The sequence below is a fragment of the Hemiscyllium ocellatum genome, chromosome 2 (assembly GCF_020745735.1).
Source record: "Hemiscyllium ocellatum isolate sHemOce1 chromosome 2, sHemOce1.pat.X.cur, whole genome shotgun sequence".
NCBI lineage: Eukaryota > Metazoa > Chordata > Chondrichthyes > Orectolobiformes > Hemiscylliidae > Hemiscyllium > Hemiscyllium ocellatum.
Genome location: NC_083402.1, coordinates 30,029,555 through 30,047,420, shown reverse-complemented (window position 1 = coordinate 30,047,420; position 17,866 = coordinate 30,029,555). Strand labels below are relative to the sequence as shown.

Below are 17,866 nucleotides of genomic sequence, written 5' to 3'. Positions count from 1 at the left end.
TAATCTCCACTGGCGGAAGTCATACACAGCACAAAGCCAGATAGCTGCGCTTGGTGAAGGTTAATCAGCCATAGGACATCTTTGCAGGAATTCTTCAGGGTTGGCCCTAAGCCCAAGCATCTTCAATCCATCATAGAAGATGTTCACTGACCATGTTCAGCATTATTCATCACACCGGAGATAAAATAACATTCATTTGCAACGAGTTCTGGATGACATCCAAGCTTGGCTTGATATGTCTCAAGTAGCATTTGCATAACAGTGACCATATCCAACAACAGTGGAATCTAACCATTGTCTCTTACATTCAATAGCACCACCATCACTGAATTCCCCACCACAAATATCTTAGAGGTTACCACAGACCAGAAACTGGATAAGATATCTAAGTATCATAATTTGGTTGTTTTTAGACTCTAATCCTATTACTGACATTGCCAGCAATACCAACATTCATACAAGTAAAAAAAGTCAAACGTGTAAATGGGGAACCATACATTTCTGCCCCTTGCTTACACTGAAAAAATGAGAGACCACTCAACCAAAGACTAAAACTTAAATGGTGCAATCGATTGTCAAGATTCTGTAATTGATTAAAACAAAAAAAAACACTTTTCAGATCATCAGTTTCATTTTTTGTGTTCGAAATATGCAGATAAAACTGGCTAGAATACAAAACAAGTGATTTCAATTTCACAGAATGTACGCCTGAAATGTTAGATTGCTCTCTCTCCATGGATGCTCTCTGACCCGCTATCATCTCCAGCATTGGTTGTGATTTATTGATTTATGTCAAGAGTACCTAAGTAAAGTGGAAACTTATCTTGATGAGCAGCACAGGCAGATCATAGTGAGCAAGGATCTACAGGATTGTAAAAAGACTTAGAGGCTTACAGGTTACATTGTACAGACATGCACTAGGCAAGATCAACATTGGCAAGATCAGCATTATTTGAGGCTAGGGAGTTCATTCGTCAATCAATAGCCAGAAAGAAGCTGTTCCTGAACCTGCTCAGGCTTCTGTATCTTCTGCCTGACGGAAGAGGTTGTAGAAGATCATTACTGGAGACTATCTTCTCAGGGTTACATTTTTCCTTGCAAACCAGGGCACAGTATTCACAGCTGTGGACTTATGCCTTACATTGTTTTAGCAAGACCTCCCAATTTTTATACTCTATTGCCTTTGAAATAAAGGTCAGTTGCGCTCCCTATTACCTGATAAGCTTGTCTGCTAGTTTTTTGTGATTTATGCATGAGGACTCCCAAATCCCCCTTGATTCAATCCCCAAATTCACCTACAGTGATTCTCCAAGTCAAAACAAACTCAGCAAAATATCACCTTTGAATGTTATAGAACTTGGTTGCAAATATTTATTTGAATGGCGCCAGGATTCAGCTACATGGACTAGTTCCACTTGCCTGCATTTTACCCATATCCCTCTAAACCTTTCCTATTCATGTACCTGAACAAATGCCTTTTAAATGTTGTAACTGTATGTGCATGAACCATTTCCTCTGACAGTTCATTCCACATATGAGTGAACCACCCTGAGTGAAAAAGCTTCCTCTCATTCCCTATTTAAATCTTTCTCCTCTCACCTTAAAAAAAAGCTCCTCATTTTTGAACTCGCTCAACCTTAAGGGAAAAGACTCTTCCTATTCATCTTATCTAAACCTTCATGATTTTATCAGCCAATCTAAGGTCACCCCTCAATCTCCTACACTCCACTGAAAACAACATTGCAGCCTATCCAGCCTCTCCTTAGAACTCAAACCTTCCAGGCCTGGTAACATGCTGAACCCTCTCCAATTAATTACATTTTTTCTGATAGAAGGACAACCAGAACTGTACATTGTCCTGCAATGTCCTGCACAAACTGAATATGATGTCCCAACACTAATACTCAATGGTCTGAGCAATGAAGGCAAGCATGCTAAACGCCTTCTTAACTACCCTGTCTACTGTGATGCAACTTACGAAGAACAATGAAATTTTTAAAATCGGAGACATTGCTGGACTTCTACAGATATTGTTAGCAGAGCACTCTTTTCACCAGATTGTTCTATATAGAGTCATAGGGATGTACAGTATGGAAACAAACCCTTCGGTCCAACTCGTCCATGCCGACCAGATATCCCAACCTAATCTACTCCCACCTACCAGCACCTGGCCCATATCCCTTCAAATTCTTCCTATTCACCTACCCATCCAGATGCCTTTGAAATGCTACAATTGTACCAGCCTCCACCACTTCCTCTGGCAGCTCATTCCATACACGTACCACCCTCTGGACGAAAAAGTTGCCTCTTATGGGCCTTTTACATCTTTTCCTTCTCATCCTAACCTATGCCCTCTAGCTCCTCTACCCCAGGGAAAAGACTTTGTCTATGTAGCCTATCCATGCCCCTCATGACTTTACAAACCTCTATAAGGTCACCTTTCAGTCTCTGACACTCCAGAGAAAATAGCCCTAGCCTATTCAACCTCTCCCTTTGGCTCAAATCCTCCAACCCTGGCAATATCCTTGTAAATCTTTTCTGAACCCTTTCATGTTTCACAATATCCTTCCAATAGGAAGGAGACCAGAAATGCACACAATATTCCAACAGTGGCCTAACCAATGTCCTGTACAGCTGCAACATGACCTCCCAACTCCTGTACTCAATACTCTGACCAATAAAGGAAAGCATACCAAACGCCTTCTTCACTATCCAAAATATCTGCGACTCTACTTTCAAGGAGCTATGAACCTGCACTCCAAGGTCTCTTTGTTCAGCAACACTTCCCTCAGACCTTACCATCAAGTGCATAAGTCCTGCTAAGATTTGCTTTCCCGAAATGCAGCATCTTGCATTTATCTAAATTAAACTCCATCTGCCACTTCTTAGCCCATTGGCCCATCTGATCAAGATCCCGTTGTAATCTGAGGTAACCCTCTTCACTGTCCACGACAATGCCAATTTTGGTGTCATCTGCAAACTTACTAACTATATCTCTTATGCTCGCATCCAAATCATTTGTATAAATGATGAAAAGTAGAGGACCCAGCACCAATCCTTCTGGCACACTATTAATCACAGGACACCAGTCTGAAAAACAACCTTCCACTTCCACCCTCTGTCCTCTACCTTCGAGCCAATTTGGTATCCAATGGCTAGTTCTCCCTGTATTCCACGAGATCTAAACTTGCTAACCAGTCTCCCATGGGGAATCTTGTTGAATTCCTTACTGAAGCCCATATAGATCACATCTACCACTCTGCCCTCATCTATCTTCTTTGTTACTTCATCAAAAAACTCAATCAAGTTTGTGAGACATGATTTCCAATGCTCAAAGTCATGTTGACTATCCCTAATCAGTCCCTGCTTTTCCAAATACCTGTATATCCTGTCCCTCAGGATTCCCTCCAACAACTTGTGGGCGGCACGGTGGTTAGCACTGCTGCCTCACAGCGCCTGAGACCCGGGTTCAATTCCCGACTCAGGCGACTGACTGTGTGGAGTTTGCACGTTCTCCCCGTGTCTGCGTGGGTTTCCTCCGGGTGCTCCGGTTTCCTCCCACTGTCCAAAGATGTGCGGGTCAGGTGAATTGGCCATGCTAAATTGCCCGTAGTGTTAGGTAAGGGGTAAATGTAGGGGTATAGGTGGGTTGCGCTTCGGCGGGTCGGTGTGGACTTGTTGGGCCGAAGGGCCTGTTTCCACACTGTAAATAATCTAATCTAATCTAAAAAAAACTTGCCCACCACCACCACCATCAGGCTCACTGGTCTATAGTTTCTTGGCTTGTCCTTACCACCTTTCTTAAATAGTGGCACCACGTTAGCCACCCTCCAATCTTCTAGCACCTCACCTGTGACTATCAATGATACAAATATCTCAGCAAGGGGCCTAACAATCACTTCCCTAGCTTCCCACAGAGTTCTAGGGTATACCTGATCAGGTCCTGGGGATTTATCCACTTCTATGCATTTCAAACATCCAGCACTTAGTCATCTGTTATATGGACATTTTTCAATTTCCCTACATTCTATATCTTCCACATCTTTTCCCACAGTAAACACTGATGCAAAATACTCATTTAGTATCTCTCCCACCTCCTGGGGGTTCCACACAAAGGCTGCTTTGCTGATCTTTGAGGGGCCCTATTCTCTCCCGAGTTACCCTTTTGTCCTTAATTTATTTGTAAAAACCCTTTGGATTTTCCTTAATTCTATTTGCCAAGGCTATCACATGTCCCCTTTATGCCCTCCTGATTTCCCTCTTAAGTATACTCCTACTACCTTTATACCTGACATACGCTTCCTTCTTTCTCTTACCCAAACCCCCAAATTCTTTAGTCATCCAGCATTCCCAATACCTACCAGCCTTTCCTTTCCTTTCACCCGAATAGAATATACTTTCTCTGGACTCTTGTTACCTCATTTCTGAAGGCTCCCATTTTCCAGCCGTCTCTTTTCCTACAAACATCTGCCCCCCAATCAGCTTTTGAAAGTTCTTGTCTAATACCGTCAAAATTAGCCTTCCTCCAACTTAGGACTTCAACTGTTAAATCTGGTCTATCGTTTTCCATCATTATTTTAAATCTAATAGAATTATGGTCGCCGGCCCCAAAGTGCTCCCCCACTGACACTTCAGTCATCTGCCCTGCCTTATTTCCCAAGAGTAGGCCAAGTTTTGCACCTTCTCTGGTAGATACATCCACATACTGAATGAGAAAATTTCCTTGTACACAGTGAGCAAATTCCTCTCCATCTAAACCCTTAACACTATGGCAGTCTCTGTCGCTGTTTAGAAAGTTAAAATCCCCTACCATAACCACCCTACTATTCTTACAGATAATAAAGATCTCCTTACAAATTTACGATTTCAAAACTAAGTTATCACAAATTAGGAAACAACTTTATTCAGGTTCAACAGCCATCTAATGAACATCAATTTCCTCAATAAAAATAGACATTTCGTGATGAAGCAAAATACTCTTATAATTAGTTATTTCACTTGATGATTACATCTCGTTTCAAAATCATAACAGCAGTTGAACTATTTTGATTACACTATTAAAGACTCCTACAGTAAAGCAAAAATTTAGATTATACTCCCTCAATTTAGTATTCACATAATCAGTGTATGCCAAAATGTTAAAAACTTATTTAAATCTTGGTCACAGGTGGTCAGCTGGACAATAACAAATATGTTCAAATAACAAATCTGCAATAATATTGTGCAGCTAAAATATAGACAAAATATAATTGATTAATACCCACAATGCTCATTACAGCAAAATATAAAGAGATCTTCAACTCTGCATTCATTCAGAACATATCCAACAGCACCAGAATAGTCTGAAGCATTCAAACAAATCAAAATAAAATTACCTCGACTTCAATCCAAACACGGCTGTGAACTATTTTATTATGACGGGAACAAATAAATGCCCATCCTAATGGATTAAAACTTAAATGACATTTAAAAGACAAAGAAAACCTGCTGTCTAATTCTATGGGAATAAAAACAATCCTGGAGCAAATTCCTAATCTTCTTTATTTTAATTTGTGATTTTGACAGACTTGTTTGTGAGGCAAGGCTTAAATGACTAAGCCCATCTCTGAATCTGCTGCAGGACCAGTTATTTGCCCTTTCTAATAAGAAACGGATTGTTAAGTATCAGGCCAATGCTGTTGCATACTTTCTGTAGTTGACTTGGACTTTCACAAAAAAGTGTTATCAGAACAATTCATCAATACTTCTATTACTCTACTCCCCACTAAACTGCACATTAGATGCAGGATGCATTAATTTTCAGTGTGTGCGCTTAAATTCAGATATGAAAACAAGTAAAGGATTTTGTTTCAAATGGCTGACATACACAATCCCATCTCTAACACAATTTTCGCTAACTGGAAGGTTAGGTCATAACAATCCATTTCTAATTGGACATGCACTAACATTTTAATCATGCAATTATAACCTTAATTATTGTAACTAGAATCACAAAGTCAGGTTTAAATTTAGCAATTGAGAATGTTCATTACAGTAGGATTCGATACAAACTTCCTCAGGTGTCATAGTTCCTGAAGTAACACTATAGAAATTCAACCTTTAAGGGCTAGAAAGTCACTGTAGGGATTCTATATAAAAAGAGACACATTGCTCCCCCACAGTCAGTCCTCGGTTTTCAGGAACCACATCTGAAATTAGCACCCAACCACAGCCCATGTATTTCAATTCCCAGGGAAATCAGACTAGTTTCACACCCCATTACAATGTCCTCAAAAACCACCATAAATTGCACAATGCATCATGTTTCATATTATGGTCGCTTTCTTTTAAAGCTTTTTCCAAATAATTGATTTCACTTCTCTTCAGCACCTTTCTGCACGTCACCCAAAATTAGGATACAAGTGGTTCTTTTATAATGCAACGGTTGCATTCTTGTGCAATTCCACATTATAGAAAAATTGCGCTTTAGAAACAATGTCCCCAATTCATCAACCATGTTACAGTGAATTCATTTTAGCAAAACATACGTTATAGCAGAATAACCTGTACATGTTTCTTCTATCCTATCATTTAACCACCTAGGTAGTAGACCCTATCAATTTAAAATGACTTACACGCAGATTTTAATTCTTCCTCACACAGTTTGCAACTTCCAAAGCATGCCAAAAGTTTAACTTCAGCAAAGGAGAATTGCAAAAGATAATACCAGAGGAGACCGAACTCCTACTTTGGGCACAAACGAAAAATTAACTCCTGTTAATTAGGTTACAGTTCAACTGCATAACTGTAAATGTAAAATCTTCCAAGGAAGCACAATAAGGCAGTATAACAAAATACCACTGTTTTTCTCTTTATTAAAAGATTTCCTGGTTGAGGGATTTGGTGAGGTTTGATTAACAGAACTGAAAATGCCTGCAACACCTTAATATGGAAATCCAACCTCTGAGTAACACAATTTAACAAGTAATAAAATGAAAACTATGTGCAATCTTTTAATAATTTCATTGTTTTTACACTAGATACATCATTCATACATGGTTTTAATTTAAAAGGAACCTAAACTTATTATTAAAGTCAGCACAATTTGAAGGGCTTTTCAGAACCACCACAGGCAGTGGAATTTCATATCATTCAGGTGGGGTGGGATGGGGTGAGGGTATACAGAGACAGCACGAAAGAGACCAGGATCAAGCGCGAGAGCAAGTAAGAGAAACAGGGGACAGTGAGACATGGCCCCTTTTGCGCGTAAGCTCAATCCAAACCTCAATCTTTTACACTGGTGCAAAATGATTCCTCCAAGATTACATTGATATTACTCCTGAGTGGAAACTCTCACTTAAAATATCCTACACTGTTAAAGTGATTTAACATCGACAATACTTTTGCACTGAAATAGCATTTTTAGAACAGGGAAATATCCCAAAGTGCTTACAGAAACTTAAAATCAAGTAGACACAGAGCCTACGGAAGAGAAGTTCAAAGGGGTGGATTGCAGAAGGATTTTTAAAATAAACAGGGAAAGGTCTACATTACAATAGGGTCACAACCGGTCCCAAAAGACTAGCTTCTGTAAAAAAAAGGGTACAGTATAGAAATAGGGTGCCATTACCTCAGCTGCTTTAAGAACTCCACATCACAGCTGCTGTTGATGAGTTTGATGAACTCCTCATAGGAAGGGGCATAAGTGTAGGCTTTCTTGTGATGCTCATTCATCTGCTCCCTGTGTTCCATCTGGATTAGTAGCATTCGATTAATGTAGTCTGGATCACTCAGTAGTTCTACCATTGGTTTTAGGACTGTCAAAACAGATGAAGGTCAAGAGTTTTAGACCTAAATTCAGAACACAGACCCAAGTTGACTCTTGTCCAAAAGACGTAATTACGAACTAACACCAAAAAAGTTATAAGAAAATGTGGTTCTTTATGGAGTTCAGTCTCAGAAAGGTATGAATTCCACAAGTACTGACAACTTCCCAGGTAGTAATATTTCTTCAGAGGGTGGGGGAGGCACTAGATGTTGCAGCCTTTGGGCTAGATATTCCCAGGTCCGTACAGGCATAAGGAGAGACAAATTCCAGTAAATGTGCATCAGGCTGCTTTATTGGTCTCACCTCAGACTATTACCGCACGTGTAATTTGGCAATTCAGTCAAGATACAATTAAAGTTTAAGTGACTAGTTATTGGCAACTTACCATAGCTCACCCCAGTGACTAAGGGAAGATAACTTCAGTGAGGAGTTATAGTGGTTACCAGCAGAAAATGCCAATGCTTCTGCATTCCTACATCACAACTTACCATCAACCTTACCACCAGTCCTGACTTCCTAGAAACAAGCCATTGCAATTATCAGGACAGCCGCTCTCATGAGGTCAATGGTGCCTCCATTAGTGCTCTGATACTCAGCAGCACACTGTCTAGTCACAGAGTGAGGCAAGTCAACCTCTCGAGGGTCACATTGGATTCTTTCAGAATCTGCCTGTCAGCTTCAAATCAGCTACCTCCCGAAAAATTAAGCCTGAGCCAATTCGCATCTACTGCCTAAACCTGTCGCCCAGTTCCTAAACATCTGTATCCATCTGCTCCCCAACTACTCATGCATCTGTCTAAATGCATCTTAAATGAATCTATCATGCCTGCCTCTACTACCTCTGCTGGCAATGCGTTCCAGACACCCACCACCCTCTTTGTAAAGTACTTGCTGTGTGTATCCCCCTTAAACTTTTCACCCCTCACCTTGAAAGTGTGACCTCTCATTACTGAATCCTTCACCCTGGGGAGAAAGCTTACATAGAACATAGAAACATACAGCGCAGTACAGGCCCTTCGGCCCTCGATGTTGCGCCAACCGAAGCCTACCTAACCTACACTAGCCCAATAACCTCCATATGCTTATCCAATGCCCGCTTGAATGCCCATAAAGAGGGAGAGTCCACCACTGATACTGGCAGGGCATTCCATGAACCTGCTGAGTAAAGAATCTACCCCTAACATCTGTCCTATACCAACCTCCCCTTAATTTAAAGCTGTGTCCCCTAGTAACAGCTGACTCCATACGCGGAAAAAGGTTCTCACTGTCAACCCCATCTAAACCCCTAATCATCTTGTACACCTCTATCAAATCTCCCCTAAACCTTCTTTTCTCCAATGAGAACAGCCCCAAGTGCCTCAGCCTTTCCTCATACGATCTTCCTACCATGCCAGACAACATCCTGGTAAACCTCCTCTGCACCCGTTCCAGTGCCTCCACATCCTTCCTATAGGGTAGCTTATCTCTATCCACCCTGCCGATACCCTTTATTATTTTGTAGACCTGAAATCAGGTCCCCCCGCAATCTCCTTTCTTTCTCGAAAAACAAACCTAGCCTACTCAACCACGCTTCATAGTTAGCATCTTCCATACCAGGCAACATCCTCATAAGCCTTAAATTCAAGAAAGAAGACACAGAGCCAACGGAAGAGAAGCTCAAAGGGGGGATTGCAGAAGGATTTTTAAAATAAAATCCTTGAAAATAAACAGGGGAAGGTCTACATTACAATAAGCCTCACAAGCTTTCTCTGTACCCTCTCCAAAGCGTCCACATCCTTTTGGTAATATGACGACCAGAACTATACACAGTATTCTAAATGCGGCCAAACCAACGTCGTGTACAATTTTAACATAACCTGCCCGTTCTTATACTCAATATCCCATCCGATGTAGGTAAGCATATCATATGCCTTCTTGACCACTCTGTTCACCTATGCAGACATCTTCAGGGTACAATGGACCTGCACTCCCAGATCTCTCTGCTCATCATCATTTCCCAAGGTTCTTCCTTTCACTGTATAATTTGCTCTAGATTTAGACTTACCAAAATGAATCACCTCACATTTGCCTGGATTGAACTCCATCTGCCATTTCTCTGCCCAACTCTCCAGTCTGTCTATATTCTCTTGTATTCTTTCTTATGCTTTCTGCTACTCCACCAAGCTTTGTGTCATCTGCAAACTTGACCAACAGTGCCCTCTGCCAGCTCATTTATGTCTACCACAAACAACAGTAGCCCCAGCACCGATCCCTGTGGAACACTACGGGTCACCTTACTCCATTTCAAGAAACTCCCTTCAACTACTACTTTCTCCTGTTGCTCAACCAGTTCTTTATCCACCTACCTAGAACACTCTGACTTCCCTTTATTAGTTTACCATGGGGAACCTTATCAAATGCCTTACTAAAGTCCATGTATATGACATCAACAGCCCTTCCTTCATCTATCAACTTGGTCACTTCCTCAAAGAACTCTATTAACTTGGCAAGGCATGATCTCCCCTGCACAAAACCATGTTGCCTATCACTGGTAAGCCCATTCTTTTCTAAATATCAATGGATCCTATCTCTCAGTACCTTCTCCAGCAACTTTCCTACCACTGACATCAGGCTCACTGGTCTGTAGTTACCTGGAATATCCCTACTATCCTTCTTATTCAGGAGTGGGGGGGGGGGGGGGGGGGGGCGCAACGTGAGCAACCCTTCAGTCCTCCGCCACCTCACCTGTGTTTAAGGATGCCACAAAAATGTCAGGGCCCCAGATATTTCCTCTCTCGCCTCCCTCAGCGACCCGTGATAGATCCCATCTGGTCCTGGAGATTTGACCACCTTAACCTCCAACCTACCCAACACATCTTCCCTACTTATGTCAACATGATCCAGACTAATCAGACTTCTATCTCTAATCGCAACATTCATCATGCCCCTCTCCACAGTGAGCACTGATGCAAAGTAATCATTCAGAATCTCACCCATTCTCTCAGGTTTGACACACACGACCTTCCTTCATTATCCTTTAGTGGACCAATCCTTTCTCTAGTTACCCGCTTGCTTCTTATGTAAGAATTATATGCTTTGGGATTCTCCTTTATTCTGCTTGCTAACGCTATTTCATGACCCCTTTTAGGCCACTTGATTCCTCATTTAAGATTGGTCCTACTCTTCCAATATTCCTCCAGGACCCATTCTGTTCTTAGCTGCCTGGACCTTATATACGTTTCCCTTTTCCTCTTGGCTAGTTGTACGATTTCTCCTGTCATCTATCATTCACAAATCTTGCCCTTCCTGTTCTTTGCCTTCAAATGGGACATGCCTATCCCGCACTATATTTGAAAGCCTCCCACAAATCAAACGTGGATTTTCCTGCAAATAGCTGTATCCAATCCACATTTCCCAGCTCCTGCCTAATTTTGACATAATTGGCCTTGGCCCAGTTTAGTACTCTTCCCTTAGGACCATTCTCACCTTTGTCTATGAGTATTGTTAAAACTTACAGAATTGTGGTCACTGTTCCCAAAGAAATCCCACACCGCAACTTCTAACGCCTGGCCTGGCTCATTCGCCAACACCAGGTCCAATATGGCCCGTTTGCTCATCAGACTATTGACATACTGCTCTAGAAAACTCTCCTGGACTCTTCTTACAAATTCTATCCCATCCAGACCTCTGACACTAAGTGTATCCCAGTCAATGTTGGGGAAATTAAAATCTCCCATCACCACTACCCTATTGCCTCTACATCATCCCATAATCTACTTACCTATTTGTTCTCCTACCTCATGCTCATTGTTGGGAGGCCTGTAATACAGCCCCAATAGTGTAACGTCACCTTCTTATTTCCCAGTTCCTCACTACTCCAGCCCTCCATAGTGTCCTCCTATAGCATAGCAATGATATCATCCCTGACTGGCAATGCAACTCCACCCTCCCCTTTAACTTCCCTCCCTGTCCTGTCTGAAGCGCAAACATCCTGGAACATTTAGTTACCAATCATGCCCTTCCTTCAACCAAGTCTCTGTGACTGCAATAACGTCATACTCCCAGGCACCAATCCAAGCCCTAAGTTCATCTGCCTTACACACTATACTCCTTGCATTAAAGTAGTTCTTTTGCCTTCATCTGCTTTCTGCCTACTCTTCCCCTTAGTGATGCTGTCTTCATGATTCTTAATCTCCAATTTCCACCTCACTGTCTACTTGTTTTCTCTTCTGGTTCCCAGTCCCTGCCACATTAGTTTAAAACATCCCCAACAGCAGTAACAAAAACTCCCCCAAGGACATTGGTTCCGGTCTGGTTCAGATGCAGACTGTCCATTTTGTAATAGTCCCACCTTCCCCAGAACAGGTCCCAATGTCTAATAAATCTGAACCCCTCCCTCCTTCACCATCCCTCAAGCCATGTGTTCAGCCTGCCTATTTTTTCATTTCTACGCTGGCTAGCACGTGGCACTGGTAGTAATCACTACCTTAGAGGTCCTCCTTTTTAACTTCTCTCTTGGCTCCCTAAATTCTATTTTCAGGACATCACCTCATTTTTTTTAAACTTATATTGTTGGTGCCTATATGCACCAAGAAAACTGGCTGATCACCCACCCATTTTAGAATGCTCTGCAGCCGATCGGTGACATCCCTGATCCGAGCATCTGGGAGGCAACATACCATCTGGGAGTCCTGTTTTCGGCCACAGAACCATCTACTCATAGAATCCCCTATGACTGTGGCCCTAGGAGTCTTTTTCCCGCCCTTCTGGACAGGGGTGCCTGCCATGGTGCCATGATCTTGACAACTGCTGCCCTCCCCTGGCGAGCCAACTCCCCCAACAGTATCCACAATGGTATATACCTATTTTAGAGGCAGCTGAGGAAATTTGGCATGATGATGAATACCCTTGCCAAATTTTATAGGTGCTCCATCAAGAGCATTATCTGGTGTGGCCACTGTACCATTCAAGATCGGAGACGGTTACGAAGAGTGGTAGACTCAGCCCAGACAATCAAAGCTAACCTCCCATCTATAGAATCCATCTACCAGGCCTGCTGTCAAGGAAAGGCTGCCAGCATTCTCAAAGATCCATCCCACCCTGGCAATGCTTTTCTAAAATCTCTACCATCAGGGGGAAGGTACAGAAGCCTGAACACACACCAGCCGGTTTCAAAACAGTTTCTACCCTACTGTTGTTAGAATACCGAATGGACTCTCAAACTCTTAGCATTCACCTGTACCTGTGTTTTGGTTTTTGCCACTGTTAGCCTATTGCTATTTAACAATGTGATCTGTCTGTATTGCTTGCTGTGCCTCGGTACACATGACAAATTCATTCAAGTCAATTCCCAGATTTTAAGTTTCGTGTCTCGAAAGTTCCAAGGCAGGATGATATGTGACTTAGAGGGGAACTTGCAAATAGTGAGATTCCCATGCATTTGCTGTCCTCGTCCTTCTAGGAGCTAGACTGTGTGTCTTTGGAAGCTGCCGTCACTGAACCCACTGATGAGCTGCTGCACAATGGGAATTGCTGTGTATAGAGTTGCTACATCATGTAAATGGTGTATGCTGCTGCTGTGCATCTATAAGGTCCACAACCAATCTGTTTCATGGTGCAATGAGAGAAATTAATATTGACTAGGTTAGTGGTGATTAATTCCCTGCTCTTTAGCACCTCATCTAAAAGGCTAGATCTCTGACAATGCATTACCACCTCAGTACTGGACTGGAGTGTCAAAATTTGATTTTGTGCCCAAATGTCTTGAGTAAGACTTGAACTTCTAAGTCAGATGGACTGTGTGCACTCTCAACTGAGCCACAACTAACACTGAAGGAGGAAAAGGCCTGGCTGGCAGAGTGTCAGTGATTTTGTAGAAACTGGAAGCACAGCAGAAACATTTCTGCATCAGGGCTAGGTATGCTGATATCATGTGTTGGAACACACTGGATAAAAGTTTGTATCGGCTATTAATGATTGCAACAACTGAAAATGAATTGTGATCATGGTCCTGCTATTTTAGAGAAATAATGGCCTATTTGCCCAACTAGCGTCATAGCTAATAGATGAATTATTCAACCTTTTCCAACATACATTTAATATGGCTGAAAGAAAGACATTTTGTTGAATCTTTTCATCTTACGCTATTCGGGACAATTCACAAGAAAGGCCAATGTAAAGGAAAACAATGTTTTTACTGTGCGAGAGGAGAGTCTTGGTTGGTTGGCAAGTAGACTTTGAGCTAAAATCCCACAATCTGATTGAATTTTACAAAAAATACAATAACTGAATGTAGATGTCACTGGCTGGATGAGCATTTATTGCCCATCCCAAGTTGCCCTTCAGAAGGTAGTGGTCAGCTTCCGTTTTGAACTGAAGTCCACTTGGTGTACATTCACCTACAATACCATTACAGTATGTTCTGGAATTTTGACCCAGCCACACTGAAGGAATGGTGATATATTCCCAATCAGAATGGTGAGTGGCTTGGAGGGGAACATGCAGCTGTTGGTGCTCCCATGAATCCGCTGCCTTTGACCTTCTTGCTGGAAGAGATTCGTGGGTTTGGAACATCCTGTCTTAGGATCATTGGCGAATTTCTGCAGTGCATCTTGTTGATAGATTTCCCCATTGATTCTCACTAACTACAGCTTTGCCAGAGCTTCTTGATGTCAATCTTGCTGAAGTGTGCTTTTGTTATCAAGGAAAATGGTTCTCACCTCACTTCTGGATTTCAGCTGTTTTGAGTATGTTTGGATCAAAATCAGAAGCCAAGTGACCAGAGTGGAACCAAAACTGCACTAGTGAGCAGAGTATTGCTAAGGAAGCCCTGCCTTATAACACCGTTAATGTAACATCATTGATGATCAAAAGTGAACCAATGATGCAGTAATTGGCCGTGTTGGGTTTGTTTTACTTTTTTTGAGTACTGGTTATACCTGGGCAATTGTCCACATTTTCAGGTGGATTCCAGTATTGCAGCTGTATTGGAACTACTTAGGAATGTGACAAGCTGTAGAGCACAAGTCTTCAGTACTATTACATTCAGTACTAACTGCACTAAAGATCTCAATACACAGGGTCTTGTTCTTTGCAGACACAAAGAACATGTACACACACTGTATCCGCTTCAAATCAACAAAATATCTTGACAAATCAGAATCAAACCAACTTGTTTAAAATTTAAACAAAGTTTGCCAGTTAACTGGTACTCTCCCTCCCTGGCAATGCCTTTAACAATCAGAAATGGTGTCCCATTATTTTAGCACCGTTCAAGTTCCATTCTATCAAATGACTAAACCACACTTTCATATTTGAACCAGCTAAGGGTGAAAATCCACGAAAGATGAAAATCCATTAAAACAGCACATATTTCAAAAGGCTTACATTACACCCATTGTCCATGATTCAGGTTGCAACATCTTTTACATGGAAAGTTAAATCATATACTTAAATCAGAACTAGGGGGACAAAACAAAAGACATTTGTTTAAATCAACGGGAAACTTGATTTTTTTTTTCCCCCAGAGACCATGAACCTCATTTGACATTGTTTACATGCAACACTGACTGAAATTCTGTCAGGGTAAGTCACAGTGCTAGAACACCAGAACTGAAATCAGCAAGAAACATTTGCAGAAATCCACATTGAGATGCTTGCATCTGACTCAAGAAAGCAAGGTTACTTGCATGATAAAGTTAATTTATTTCACTGAATCTCAAATTGATCGATGTTACTCAATTTCCTATACATTTCACATACACTCTGGGGCCTGGAGTGCTTCTTCTGAAATTTGTCACATCAAACTAAGAAACATATTGCTGTCACATATTCTGCCTATAGTTCAGTCTGCTACAAGACTGAGTGACAAATTCATACCAACTCTCCCATAAGAAATGCTAAGGGAAAACAAAATGATTTTCATGTAGTACTCACCTGTTTAAACAACTTAAGTAACAATTTCTACTGGATTTGAGATAGTCAAACTGCTATTTTCAATGCACATGCAAATGCAAACATTTATTTCCCTCGAAAGGGCGCAGTGGATAAAATAGAAACAACACTTAACAAGCATTTTAGCTAATAGAATGTTGGCCCTTATTTCAAGGAGATTGGAGTATAAGGGTAGGGATGTCGCATTGCAACTGTACAAGGAGCTAGTGAGACCACATCTGGAGTACTGGGAGTTGTTTTGACCCATTTAAGGAAAGATATCACTTTGTTGGAGGCGGTTCAGAGAAGGTTCAGTAGGATGATTCTCAGTAAGGAGGAATGGTTTTATGAGCAAAGGCTAAACAAGTTGGGATTGTATTCACTGGAATTTAGAAGAATGAGCGCTGATTTCACTGAAACGTATAGGACTCTCAAAGGGCTTGGCAGGGTAAATCCTGATAGGACATTCCCACTCATGGGAGACTCTAGGACTAGAGGGAACAGTCTCGGAATAAATGGGTGCCAATTTAAGATTGTGATGAGGAGAAATTTCTTTGCACTGAGGGTTAAATGTCTTTGGAACTCCTTGGACACAAAGCTGTGGAGGTAGAGTTGCATACATTTAAGATTGAGATAGATAGACTGATTCTCTACTTACCAAGAATCAAAGTTACAGGGAAAGGGCCAGCAAGTGAATATGAGGAATGTCAGATCAGCCATAATCCGAATGAATGGCCGAGCAGGCTCAATAGGCCAAATGGCCAACTCCTGTTTCCATTCCTTTCAGTCTTATAACACTGGAGTTGACACTCACAAAAAGGTGAAGCCAAAGTGATTGGCAACTGTCACAAAAATGAAGTTGCAGAATTAAAATTGAGAAGTGAATAAATCCACTTTGATTAAAACTTTAAAAAGTCAACCAAGTTGGACCGAAAAAAACGTGGCCAAAGCACATTTCTAATAATATGTAAAATAATGAAAAAAGACGTACGTTCCTGTTACAGTCATTCAAACCAGCTATGGTGAGATGACAGTAGATTACATTGCTTTCTCCCTACTACCGTTTACTCTCCAGAACTGGAGGTCACAGTTTAAGGATACAAAGTGAGCCATTAGGACAGAGGTGAGGAAAATGGTCTCCACTCAGTACTGAACCAAAGGATTTTTTCTGGCACAGAAAGTGATTGGAGGTCAAAACAGTGAATGTTTTCAAGAAGGAGCGAGATTCAGTTCTTAAGGATAAAGGGAGCAAAGGGTATGGGGAGAAAGTAGGAACGTGCAACTGAGTTGCAAGATCAGCCATGATCACACTGAATAGCAGAGCAAACTCAAAGCCAATTGGCCTTCCTCTGCTCCCAATTTCTACGTTTCATGCTCCAATCAAAGCTGAACTTTAGGGAGATATGATAAGTTAATTATGTTATTGGCTTAGTAATCCAGAGGATTGGACTAGATGCATGAGCTCAAAATGCAACAAAGCTGAAGAATTTAAATTCAATTCAACAAGCAAATCTGGAATGAGAAAAATTTAACAGAAATTACAATCAAACTACTTTTTTGTGTTGTAACTTGCATGGTTATTCAATAATTTCCTTAAGGAAACTCAGTTCTATGTTACTCTTAACTGCAAGCCATTCATTCAGCTGTATCTCAAGGGTACCTCCAGAGGGATAATGCCAGTAACAAATAAAACATGGTAGGTTACTTCCCTCATTTTTCATGATGTGGAAGAGCCAGTATTGGACTGGGGTGGACAAAGTTAAAAATCACACAACACCAGGTTATAGTCCAACAGGTTTATTTGGAATCACTTGGTTTCGGAGTGCTGCTCCTTCAGCTGGTAGCTATGGAGCAGGACCATCAGACAGAATTTATAGCAGAAGAGGGGCAGTCACAAAGATGTGCAGGTCAGGTGAATTGGTCAAGCTAAATTGCCCGTAGTGTTAGGTAAGGGGTAAATGTAGGGGTATGGGTGGGTTGCGGGTCGGTGTGGGCTTGTTGGGCCGAAGGGCCTGTTTCCACACTAAGTCTAATCTAAAAAAAAGATTCCTCAGTGTCATGCAACTGTAACAATATATTGAACAAACCTGGATTGCTGTTAAGTCTTTCATCTTTAAGTCATTCATACGTAAACCCCAGAACTACTTT

At 41.5% G+C, this 17,866-nt stretch overlaps 1 protein-coding gene across 1 annotated transcript in view; it reads right to left on the bottom strand.

The window, feature by feature from the left end:
- Positions 1 to 17,866, bottom strand: part of snx25 (sorting nexin 25) — a 235,333-nt gene that overhangs the window by 121,181 nt on the left and 96,286 nt on the right. Inside the window, exon 6 of the mRNA XM_060835382.1 lies at positions 7,610 to 7,796. Within this exon, the coding sequence (XP_060691365.1) occupies positions 7,610 to 7,796 (187 nt within the window). The remainder of the gene's footprint in view (positions 1 to 7,609; positions 7,797 to 17,866) is intronic.